This window comes from Bemisia tabaci, chromosome 6 (assembly GCF_918797505.1).
Source record: "Bemisia tabaci chromosome 6, PGI_BMITA_v3".
Lineage (NCBI taxonomy): Eukaryota > Metazoa > Arthropoda > Insecta > Hemiptera > Aleyrodidae > Bemisia > Bemisia tabaci.
In genome coordinates this window covers 41,662,284-41,675,301 of record NC_092798.1, presented here as the reverse complement: position 1 = coordinate 41,675,301, position 13,018 = coordinate 41,662,284, and the positions used below count along the sequence as shown (strand labels likewise).

The 13,018-nt window shown below is 40.4% G+C and overlaps 1 protein-coding gene across 1 annotated transcript in view; it reads left to right on the top strand.

Annotated features, from left to right (window-relative positions):
• Positions 1 to 13,018, top strand: part of LOC109036419 (uncharacterized) — a 685,415-nt gene that overhangs the window by 177,541 nt on the left and 494,856 nt on the right. Inside the window, exons 5-6 of the mRNA XM_019050621.2 lie at positions 264 to 333; positions 3,158 to 3,260. Coding sequence (XP_018906166.2) covers positions 264 to 333; positions 3,158 to 3,260 — 173 coding nt within the window. The remainder of the gene's footprint in view (positions 1 to 263; positions 334 to 3,157; positions 3,261 to 13,018) is intronic.

Genomic DNA, 13,018 nt, shown 5'->3' with positions numbered 1-13,018 from the left:
AAAACGTCATAAAACATTTCATCCAGATTTGATCAATCCGTTTTCATTCAAATAATAATCAACAATTTTCGAATATTTGAAACATGTTGGTGTGAATCGAACGCCGCGCCGGTTTGACCGCAACGAATGCTGTCAGTGTTCCATTAATACCGACGGACATGCTTTAGACCTTAAAGGTTGTATCTGCTCATTCATCTCATTGACATTTTGCCCACTTTTGCAATGCAAAGTACTCTAATAAATATTTTCTTCTTTGATTGCAGGTCAAATTTTCAAAGATAAATACCTGGACCAGTTTGATGCGTACCTGAACGAATACGGACAAATACGAAGGTATGTCTGCCATCCCATAATTCTACTCATTCGGCGGCAGTGACATGTTCCTAAATTGTGCTCGGTGTTGCACTGTACTGCTGTCTCGTCACCCTAAGTGATTGATGTTCAATTATGAATGATCAGCTCATCAAATGCATGACACTAAATAAAATAAAAACAAAATGGAAAAGGATCATAAATCCACAAATTCTCCCTGCAGTATCACTCATACGTACATTCTCGATATTTTGCCGTCCTCCAGCAAATAAGTTTCTACCTTTCAACATACATTTTTTTCAATTTTCCTTCAATACTCGGTCATTTCATTCTGATCGAAAGTAAGTACGTTTGCTGAATTATTGAAACCTACGTAAACTTACTCGAAAAGTTGGTCATTTAACCGACTTTTTTCTCCCAGTATTTTTACAAGGACGGCAGCCCCTTTAAAACATGCTCTGTATGTTGGTATCTTTTACCGAAGGTTTTGAGTTAGACCAGTTACTCCAGGCGTGAGTAGGGTCGTGAACATTAGGTATACATGAAACATTTCGTAACACCGTTACTCATTCTTACGTACATCATCCCTCTTCATTTCAAGTAAAATTGGAAAAAAAAACCGATATTTTTCAGATAAATGTGAGTGTCAACTTGTCAAGTATACAAAAAGTTTACTTTCACCACAACGTTTTATTTCTCAACTTTTCCCCACATAATAATTTCAGAAAAACAAAGACCATACAGGTGATCATCATTTACAACTGGACCGCGTTTAGCAGAAAGGAACCAAGCCATATCATCTATTGCCAAAAATTGGGCAATTTAATTTTTTACAAGCGGACGTTCGTGTAAATTCCTTTGAAAATTTTAAGGAATTTGCGTGCGTCATACTATGCAGAAAATTTACCGCAAGTCGCACAAAACTCCGCACAACCGTTTTCATATAAAAAATTAAATTGCCCAATTGAATCAAGCAATTGTTGATGTGGTTTGGTTCCCTTCTGTTTGACGCTGTCCAACTATGGTCTTACAAGGGGAACTTACGGACCTGCCGCCTCCGATTGGGCTGAATTTTTTTTTACAGACTCTATGGACCAATTCTAGAGGTCAATTTGAGCCGTTTTCCCGAATGCGCAATAGGAAGGGCGTAAAAAATTCCCAAAAGTTGCGTTTTCGGCGTGTGATTTGGTCGTGCGGCGCGTGGCAACACTGAAGCAGCCTTTTGTACCGCTTCATCGGCCTGAAGGTTTCAGCGGTGTTCGGAGCCCTACTGCACACGTACTGGTTCCATGATAGTGTTGTCCCGGGTTCGATCCTCGACTTTTTATTTTCCGCATGATCACGTAACATTTTATTTTTAGTTCTTCATCCGCATTTATAAATCAAGCAGTTCCGATCACTATCCCCCCCCCCCTCATTGTACGTACATTTTCCCCCGATATTTATTCACATTGGCCACATATAATCGTATGAAACTTCATTGATATAAATTAATGCATTAAAAAGCAAAAGAAAACCTTATTTGTTACTACATTATCTTCAAATGTTTTCCTGGAAAAATATGTAATGTGTAAATAAATCGAAGAGCAACCCCAAACCCATGTGCATGCAAGGGTCACCAAGAAACACATTATTTTAGCCCTTTGCTTTTTAATTCATTAATTTATATCAATGAAGTTTCATACGATTATATGTGGCCAATGTGAATAAATATCGGGGGAAAATGTACGTACAATGAGGGAGGGGGGGATAGTGATCGGAACTGCTTGATTTATAAATGCGGATGAAGAATTAAAAATAAAATGTTACGTGATCATGCGGAAAATAAAAAGTCGAGGATCGAACCCGGGACATCACTATCATGGAACCAGTACGTGTGCAGTAGGGCTCCGAACTCCGCTGAAACTTTCAGGCCGATAAAGCGGTACTAGAGGCTGCTTCAGTGTTGCCACGCGCCGCACGACCAAATCACACGCCGAAAACGCAACTTTTGGGAATTTTTTACGCCCTTCCTATTGCGCATTCGGGAAAACGGCTCAAATTGACCTCTAGAATTGGTCCATAGAGTCTGTAAAAAAAAATTCAGCCCAATCGGAGGCGGCAGGTCCGTAAGTTCCCCTTGTTAGTACCGCCAAGATCTTCTCTCAGAAGATTGGATGGTACCGATAATCAAACAATAAACCAGTAAATGATAATCATTTTGTAGCTTATAAGTCCATTCTCTCAGCGTCTCATAGTTTTGATATGAAATTTCGGAGAGGGAGTAAGCACAGAATTACATCATTTGTACAGAGTTCAGCAGAAATTATGTAGTTTTTCCGGAAATTTGTTCTCAGGAACGCCACATCTCCTATTCATTTCCAACCGCCTAAAGGTGTTTTTATAAATGTACCCATGTTCTGAGAGCTTTCTTCAAAAAATTTAGTCCAGTCGTCCAACTTCTACCAGTCATTTGCAGCAGAGATACGAGGTCACTCAAAATATGTTTCAGGTTTGTGCAGGGAATGTCGCCGATGTATGATGGGTTCTATCTACCGGATTGTTTTTTAATTGTTATCTTTACACTCCTTTAATGACTAATTAAATCGGTTTTTGTCAGATGGGTGTAAGTCTTACAATTCATGAGCCTCAGCGTTCTGCATGATCAAAGAAAGCCAGGGCTCTTGAAGTTTTGGATTTACGCCCATCTAACAGGAGCCGATTCAATTATGAAACGGCATCACGTCACCAAAAATAAAATCTGGTAAAATTACACGATAATTGTTCCGGAGACAGGTATATTTAACCGTCAAAATTTACCGCAAATGGAGTCACTAACATTCCTTTTCGTGTTTGTTCCCAACAGAGTGCTTCAAGAAAAATATCTGAGCGACGATGAATTTCTCGAGTACCACAAATTCCGTCAAGGCGCCACCCTGCTGAGGCTTGAGGACATCCTTCATTTACCGGTAACTTCATCTCAACTTTTTCTCTTCTCAATATTGTCAGAATTTTTCTACAAAATTCTAGGATTGCTTTGTGTTGATGTTAGGTACTCTGTCCCAATGCATCTAATTCAATTTGGTTGTTTTCTATCGATTGATTCGTGTAATGCGGAGAAAATCCTTCCCCTCAATTTGTTGCGATCTTTTCAACAAAATTTTCACGTTAATGTCGTTAATGTCGTGAAATTGAAAAATTCAAAAAGGACAAGCTTTTTTTATTCAATTTCTTATGCTTCTCTGGGAATGAAAGTCGCATCGCCAAGCAAGTTCACAGTTTTTTTTCAATATGTATTCAAATTTAATTGTATCTTATTTTCAATTAGACACGCGGTTTTAATCAATTCTTTTCTCCTTCCTTAAAAAGAAAAATGTTCAGCATCATTACTCTTTGGACTTTTCTATGATTTTCCTTTAGAATATTCGCTCGCCACCATATTCTCTCGAAAATGATCGTTCACTTTTTTCATAACTATTGGGAGGAATTAATACGATTGACTTTCCTCCCTTTTTCAAGAAAAATGAGTTATTAGTTATAGCTAGCTCATCAGCTCAATCCTGCCAAAAATTTAAGACTTCCAAAAGTTCATCGTATTCCAAACCTGAACTCTAAGTCTATTTTTTACATCGAATGTTACGGGAGAAGAAAACTTCATGCCTTTCTTTCACCGTTATAAATCAACGCGACTTAGTTTTTCCTCTTTATATTCCGTCCTAAATCATGATACGTCAAATGCAGATGGGCCCACCCGAACACCGGCCATAATTATCGAGAATGAAAAATGAAAAAAATTGAAATTGCGAACAAAACTGTCCGAAAAATTGGAAGGAAAATGTTCAGAAGTTAACCAGGAAATTCTTGTTTTTTCTAATGAAATTTGGCAACGCCTGAAGGTTCATACGGCGTTCTTCCTTAGCACGGCAGTACGCAACACGGGATCCCGGCGAAATTGCTCCCGAGAGTTTGTTCTTTTATCCCAAGAAAAAACCTCGTAAAACCTCTCAGACGTTGCCGAATTTCCTCCGATTAAATCAGAATTTCCAAGGAAACTTGTAGGTATTTTTCCCTAGATATTTCAATGTTATGGAAGAAGAAAACTTCATGCCTTTCTTTCACCGTTATAAATCAACGCGACTTATAGTTTTTCCTCTTTATATTCCGTCCCAAATCATGATACGTCAAATGCAGATGAGTCCACCCGAACTCCGGCCATAATTATCGAGAAGCGCAAGGCAATTACATCGTCACCGCCGACCATCGTCCAAATCCACGAAGTATTATTTAATTATTATCATCATTACCAAAAGGGGATTACCATAACCTGAAATCGCGAAGCTGCAGCTGCGGTGCGGTTCGAAACCGCGCAACTGCGATGTAATTCCTACGCAGCAACGCGTTTTTTGCTCGGCTCCTCTGTAATCGGGCGCGTTTAAGACGGGAGTTTTGGGATGCGCCGGCCACAATTGGACGTATTTCTGTCAAACGGAACTAAGTGCATTGTGATGTGAGCCCTGTTATGCGTGTATTCTTATGGGTCTCAGGGCTCATGTCTTAATACACATAGTTCCGTTTGACAGAAATACGTCCAATTGAGCCATTACCTCACACTCGCACTCGCGGTCTCACATATGATTAACCTTGGCATCGTACGCAACTCGGGATCCCGGCGAAATTGCTCCCGAGAGTTTGTTCTTTTATCTTAAGAAAAAAACTCACAAAAACTTTCAGACGTTGCCAAACTTCCACCACGAAAATCAGTATTTCCAAGGAAACTTGCGGATATTTTCCCTCAGATTTTCTAGAATATTTTAATCCCAAGTTTATCTAAAGTATCTGAAAATTTGAAGAGAAAATGTTTGTATAGTTTCTCAAAAATCAGTATTTTTGTAGGGGAAATTTGGCAACCTTCGCATGTTTTTACGGCGTTTTTCCGTAGCACGGCAGCGTTCGCATGCGTCCGGCTGGAAGTTCTTTCGTGCGGTATTCGGGCTCAGACGAGGCGAATACCTCGACCACAGACAGACACGCAGGTTGCTCGCCGGCCCATGCGAAGCCTCAGGAATCGGGAATTTTCTCGGGATTGCCAACTCTAAATTTTGGCCGCAAGTTAAAAAAGTTGGTTTTAGTTAAAATTTTGATGAATTTTAGTTGGAGTTTGGCTGGAGCCAATTTAGTATCCTTCCATGTTCACCAGGCCATCAACGGAGAGAAAATTCCTATTAACCAAAGTTCGGTGTCTTGTATAGATCGAACTCGGTTCGTCTAACCAAATGTTTGATTTGGATAACTAATCGTTCGATTTGTGTAACCGAGCCTCTTTCTTAATAGCTTCAGTCTGAAGATTCGATAACCTAGATCGGAAGTTCAACTTTACAAAATCGATCGTTTGATTAGTTTACAACCCCAAACATTGACTATTTTTCGGAAAATTCAACTGTAAACATGCATATTTGGGGTGCTACTTCGAATCGCCTTCACTTAACTGAAATCTTGAGTATTTTCCCATCTTCGTCCAGGTCAACATGATTTCAACACGATTTCCTCGAATTTTGATTTTTTTTACAGTCCTCGACGAGCAATGTTCAGAGTGCCCTAAGTAGATCATTTTTATACTGCTAGAAATCTCAAAGTGGAGTCCGGAGTGCATTTCACTCCGAAGTCCGTACTTTCCCCCAAAAACCGAAATGAGAAGTGATCCGCTCCGTCAAAGCGTATCGCTATCAGAGTCTGCTCTGAAAAAACGGAAATCTATTCGCGAAAAGAATATATTTCGCTCCCCCACACTGGAAAAAAAACACATTGGATCTAGAGTCCAGACTCTTAAAAACATCGACAAGAAAAAATACTCTTGATTTAATCAGATTTGAGCTTAAATCAAGAACCAAGCCTCTTAATTTGAGCGGATTTCCTTTTGATTTCAGCTTAAATCTGATTGAATCAAGAATCCTTTTTCTTTTCAATGTTTTCAAGAGTCTGGACTCTAGATCCAATGTGTTTTTTTTCCAGTGCACCCTGGTTGTTCGGGAGCGAAACAGGCTCTGGAGTGAAGTGCACTCTGAATTTCACTCCAAGATTTTCAACAGAGTATGCGTTTTTCCGAAGGCCTAGGCTCATATCAATCGCACATTCTGTATGCATTACAAGTGCAATAATGATACAATTTTCAAGATTTTCACTTGAGGTTCTTTTTCGCAGATGCACGACATCTCAAGTCGATCTATTTTTGTCCCAAAATCGGGAGCTTTAAAGTATTGCAGCTAAGATTTAGCAGGGTGCCCCGATTCCTAGAAAACTATGCCGGCAACAGCGGAGGGCACTAGGGAGGCATCCGGAGGCACAATTAGCATACCACCGTCGCATTGCATAAGAGGCCTCTAACTCGGACCCCCTGCCCCCTTCCCTGTCCCGGCGGAGCTATCACTGGGTCAAGAGTGATATAATAACCTGTTCGCAAACGCGCCCCTCGCGACTTTACCACGGAGAACCAAAGTGCGGTAGCCGGGTCCAGCTCCATTTTGAGTATCCGAGAAAGTGATCGGTTACCGCGGTAAGTGATCGGTGACCGGGCTAAGTGACGCTATGCCGTTCCGAGAGTGGCTCCATGAGCTCAGCTGCACAGAGACAATGTGATCAGAGACCTCGCATTACTGTCCTCCCTGAGGCGTAAAAGTTGTACGATCGAAAGTCAACGCTCGGATTCGCCTAAAGATGACTGATAGCCGGAGAGTCGAGCAATCGGTTTAGCAATCCTGAAATTAATGGCAGAAACTAGAGTATCTACGGGGTTATTCAAAAGTCACGCACCACTGACCATGAGGGAGGTGGCCTTTTGAAATTTTTGAGTTGCACCCCGCCCCCCCATCTCCTTGAGGTGGTCAAAACTGGCAAGTACCTTAAAAAAGTTTTCCTCTCAATATGAGGACACACCGCAAATCGATATATTAATTAGAACTAAAGTTATGCTCAGTGGTGCGTGACTTTTGAATAACCCTGTATATCGGGAGAGAAAAGCCACGTTGAAATATGGAGCTCTCAGGGCCAAAAGAACAGCCAACACTGGAAAAAAAACACATTGGATCTAGAGTCCAGACTCTTGAAGACATTGACAAGAAAAAGGACTCTTGATTCAATCAGATTAAGCTTGAATCAAAAGGAAATCCGCTCAAATTAAGAGGCTTGGTTTTTGATTCAAGCTTAAATCTGATTGAATCAAGAGTATTTTTTCTTGTCAATGTTTTTAAGAGTCTGGACTCTAGATCCAATGTGTTTTTTTCCAGTGAACCTTTGAAAACGAAAAACGTCACAACTAATTTTCAGATTTCAATATCAAACAAAAATGACCAAGAATGTTCTAAATGAACGTTTTTCCAAAAAAAAAAAAAAAAAAAATGCATAAATTTATGCAAAAACTAATCGTAAGTCAAATACGTGATTTACCAACCCTTCGTCAATTTTCTTGACCCATGAGATTCTCTAGAGACTAGGTGCCTCAGTATCTGCCTTAAACGGGGCGCACCGGAATGATACGGAAATTACATACGGAATCAGTGAAATTTCAAAGTATACCGATGCTGTATATTTCATATTTACAGCATGTTATTAAAATCATGCACGTTATTAAAAGATGCAAATTTGGCCAAAATGTATAATTGAAAAACAATAACGGGTCGCTCATAAATTGATTCAGGCGCATCTCCGTCGGCTCACAGTGGTTCGAGTCAATACGAGAGGTCGGACAAAATTTGGAAAATTTAAACGCTTATAACTCCGTTTATACAAAACTTCGAGGTTTTCAAAGTGGTTTCATCGGTGTCCTCGTAAAATTTTCTGCCAGAGGCACCTCTTGAAATTTCAAATACAACACTGGACAAAAAAAAAAAAAACACATTGAATCTAGAGTCCAGACTCTTAAAAACATCAACAACAAAAAATACTCTTGATTCAATCGGATTTTTGCTTAAATCAAGAACCACAACCAAGCCTCTTAATTTAAATGAATATCCTTTTGATTTCAACAAAAATCTGATTGAATCAAGAGTATTTTTTCTTGTCAATCTTTTCATGAGTCTGGACTCTAGATCCAATGTGGTTTTTTTTTTCCAGTGAACGAAGTAAACATCAAAATGTGCCGTTTTAGTCAAAAATTTCATGTGAGACCTCCCTAATTGACTCTATCCACTGTGCGGTAGTTTGACCCCCTGCTCCCTCCTATCGCCATGCGAAAGCATTTGTCAGGCAGCTTTAGACCCCCGCCCCCCTCTCCATGCCTGACATAATTTATCGACCGCCAGAAACGAAAATAATTAATTTTCATTCGAAGTTCATTATTATTTTACAAGCAGATTTTTATGCATACTTTTTCGTCTGCCCCCCCCCCCCCCCCACCAATCGGGTTAATCCCGGCGTGTAAGACGAAGAATTACAAGCCACAACCGCAACACTCCCTCAAAGCCGAAACACAACCAACACAAAACACAACCGGTCGTAACGACAAGTGCCTTTTGTGCCCGATGTCCCGGCGAGGAGGTTAACGATCATCTTTCGAGGATTTCATCGCAGCTACGCTGCTTTGCTAAGGAAAAACGCCGTATGAACCTTCAGACGCTGCCAAATTTCATCTGATAAAATAAGAATTTAAGGGGGAAGTTGTTAATATTTTTCCTCAAATTTTTATGACAATTTTGTGAGCACTTTAACAGGGTGTCTACAAGTCCGGAATTTCCGGAAAGTCCGGAACAAGTACGGATTTTTCAAAGCCAGTCCGGACGTACTGAAAAAGTGCGGAAAATTCCGCAAGATGGTCCGGAATCTTTTTCATTTTTTTGTCATTTTTGTCGCAATTTGAGCGAGAACATCAAATTTTTAACTTTTTTCGCATTTCCTCAACTGAAAGTACCGAAAAATATACTGAATTATTCTGTTGTGAAGGCACTGAATTTCTTGGGAATGTACGGTAAAGGTACTGACTTTTTGGTCAACCTGTTTTGATAGACACCCTGTTTAATTTAAAATATCTGAAAATTTCAAGGAAGAATACATATAAATTTCGTCAAAAATGCATGTTTTATCCAGAGAAATTTGGCAACTCTCGAATGTTCATACGGCGTTCTTCCTTAACGCGGCAGTACGATCGCACCGTTTCGTACGACGACGTTACGGGTAATCGGCCCGCTTTGGCCGGTCGGTGTTACGGACTGTTACGGGCGTCGAGCGAGTGAATCCCGCCCATTTTTTCTCGCAACCGATTTCATAAGCTCCTCTTCCCCGCGCGGCCCCCGAGCTTAAAAGCTTGTATCTACACGCTAAACGATCGGATCGTTGCGAAAAGTCGGAATAAAACTTTAGTCCCCCCGCTCGACAATTGGGCATTGTTGGCGTTTCCCAAGCCCCGACGGTGATGTTTCAAATGGACGTACTTCTGCCAAACGGAACTCTGTGCATCGTGGCGTGAGCCCTGTTATGCATATATTCTTATGAGTCTCAGGGCTCATGTATTAATGCACATAGTTCCGTTTGGCAGGTATACGTCCGAATAGTCCTGTCGTAAGGAGACGTAACCGGCCGTTTTCCAGGCTTCGGTTTTATGCGAGCGAAGTTCCCATTTGCCTGGAAGTAAATGCGTCGTTTAACGACATCGCCGTTTTGATGTAATACGGATGGATGGCTTACTCACGAGGGACTTTACCGAGCGAAACGTAAAGAATGAACTTTCGCTACTTTTGATAGAGTTGAATGAAACGTTTCTGATTCGAAATTTCGAGGTTCGCGAGGAGTTGTTCCTATATTACGTCATGCTTAAATTTGAAATTTTAGGCCCCTCTTTCCAGTCGTTACGTACTCGTAACGCACAGCGGTGTAGTTGGGAGCAAAACATTTTTCCAAAGATAATTTTTTTCGATTTTAAGGACATTTTTTCTACGAACTCCCTGCACATCACACTGGAAAAAAACACATTGGATCTAGAGTCCAGACTCTTAAAAACATCGACAAGAAAAAGTACTCTTGATTCAATCAGAATCTAGCTTAAACCAAGAACCAAGCCTCTCAATTTAAGCGGATTTCGTTTTGATTCAAGGAAAAATCCGATTGAATCAAGAGTATTTTTTGTTGTCAATGTTTTCAAGAGTCTGGACTCTAGATCCAATGTGTTTTTTTTTCCAGTGTACTGCTCCCATTCCATGTCCGTCAAAAGTTCAGGGAATCTTTTTAGATTTGTTCCAGAAAGTTCCGGAACATTTCAGGAATTTCAAAAGTTCCGGGAAAAATACAGGAACATCTCAAAAGATCCGGAATTCGGAAGTAGTTTCGGGCAATGGAGCACTGCTCCGCACAAGAAATTTCAATGACCCTCCATTAAATGAAAAATTTCTAATGACGCCACTGGTCATGCATGTATCTCCCTAAAAAATTATGTTATACTTGTTGTATCGTATTAACTGTCCATTTATTGTACGCTCGATAACTAGAAACTGAGGGACCGAGGATTCTCTAGATGGAACAGTCTCTAAATGAACAAGATCATGAAGCATACAGAGCGGTTTTAAAATGAATTCAAAGTGAAGGATTTTTAAATGAGCGTAGTATAATTCGAAGTAGGGTCGCTAATCGCTCTATAATTTGAAATCACGCACCTATATTTGGACGTATTTCTGCCAAACGGAACTATGTGTATTATGACGTGAGCCCTGTTATGCATATATTCTTACGTGCCTCAGGGCTCATATCTTAATACACATAGTTCCGTTTGACAGAAATACGTCCATTTATAGATATGCCCTGCCCTCTGTTGTACATGAATCAGTAGATAGCCATTGAAACTTTTTCGAATTGTGGGCTGTCCGCTTTTGCCAGTTCTAAGATCAGAACATGCGGTTCTGATTTCGAATTAAAAGATATTATAATCGAGCCAAATTGAATTACAGAGCTGTTTTATCTAATAATCCAAAGGTAATCTAAATTATAAAAGAATGAGAGGAGACAAAACACGATTTGTTCAAAATATGAACATTCCCACGCTTGTATCGCCAATTCTTTCGTACAATGAAGCTTATCGAATTAAAAGTGCTTCTAAGAGAAAAATTGTCTAAAGCTTCATGAGCATATCCCACTGTCTCAAGGATATGTGACCCATTAACATGCTATCTTTAATGCAAGGATGACATAACCCGATGACAAGTGGTAGACCGATGTCGATTTTGTGGTCTGCGTGTTGCGGAGTGATATTTTGCAGGCGTTTTTCCTTGTGACACACGACTCACGGTATGCGGCACAGCATCGGTCGTCTTGCTCCGTCGCTCACAAATGGCTCAAATGGCGTTCCAGTCACTATCAGCTTTGTAGAGCATTACTTTTTGTGAAGTTTTCAATTCCCTACTTTTGAGAGGGTCACTACACTTGTCTATAGTATTCATCAGCTCTCTAAAGGTATTTCTTATTGATGGTTGAATCTGTGGAGAAATAATAACTTTAACAAGGAATTCGTATTTTAAGCGTAACCGAGAATTCAACCTTTCAAAAATATTTTTTTATTTTTAGTTTTACACTCGGATAACTCGACGTTCTACCCGGAGTGCGTTTCAGCACAGAGCTTATCTGGACCGCGTTAAGCAGAAAGGAACCAAGCCTCGCTATTGCCAAATTCAATCGGGCATTTCCATTTTTTACAAGAGAACTTTTGTGGGGCTTTTTGAGCAAATTTCAGTGAGTTTTCTGCATAGTACGAAGCAAATTCCTTTTAATTTTCCGAGGAATCCGCTCAAACGTTCTCATGTGCAATATTAAGTTGCCCAGTTTTTGGCAATGACTGATGTGGCTTGGTTCCTTTCTGCTAAACGCGGTCTATTTTGCTCTCTAAAATAAGAATAAATAAGGACGAAAATTTCTCTCTGCGAAGTCAGCGTTAACTCCGCAAAAAGAGTAAATCCCGCCTTGCATTCATATTATGACCCAGGTTTTTTAGGGTGAAATAGGCCATAAAATGATGCAAAACTTGGTTTTTGATTAAAAATGTATCGAATGGATATGTTCTTTTAAAAAGGAAGCAAAGATATACGTATTGACAGTCACAATACAATTCTCTGGCACGCGTAACATACTGGCCGGACTGAGCGTGGTCGGGTTTTCTGCGATGGAAAGTATGAGTAGACACTCACTGAGAGTGACGCTGCGAGGCATTAATTGCCTCTTGGTTCAAGCGTCGGTTTTTCAGCGAACCGAACGCAACACAACGCGAAATGGACGAACTAATAAATGCAACGACGTCTTGGAATTCAGTTTTACTACAGTCGGAAGTTCATCGGTCGTGCGTGCCCGCAACCGCGCACAGTGGATCGAGTCAATAGGAGAGGTCGGACAAAATTTGGAAACTTTAAACGCTCAAAACTCCTTTTACACAAAACTTTGAGGTTCTAAAAGAGGTTCCATTGGTTTTCTCGTGAAATTTTCTTCGACAAGCACCCCTTGAACTTGAAAATGTGACGAAATAAACGTCAAAATTTGTAGTTTAGTCAAAAATTTCATTTCCGACCTCTCTAACTGACTCGATCCACTGTGCCGCGGTGCGGTTCGCCGCTCGCTGTGAAAATATTTCGTTACTTCATCCATCGTGCATAACTGGAATCGATTTGTTTCGCTGTCGAATCAATTAAAATGGGAAAAAGTGCCCGACAGCCACGCCGAACGCGTGTCCAGCGAAACCCGACGCGATGCATGCGTTTTCGTGTTT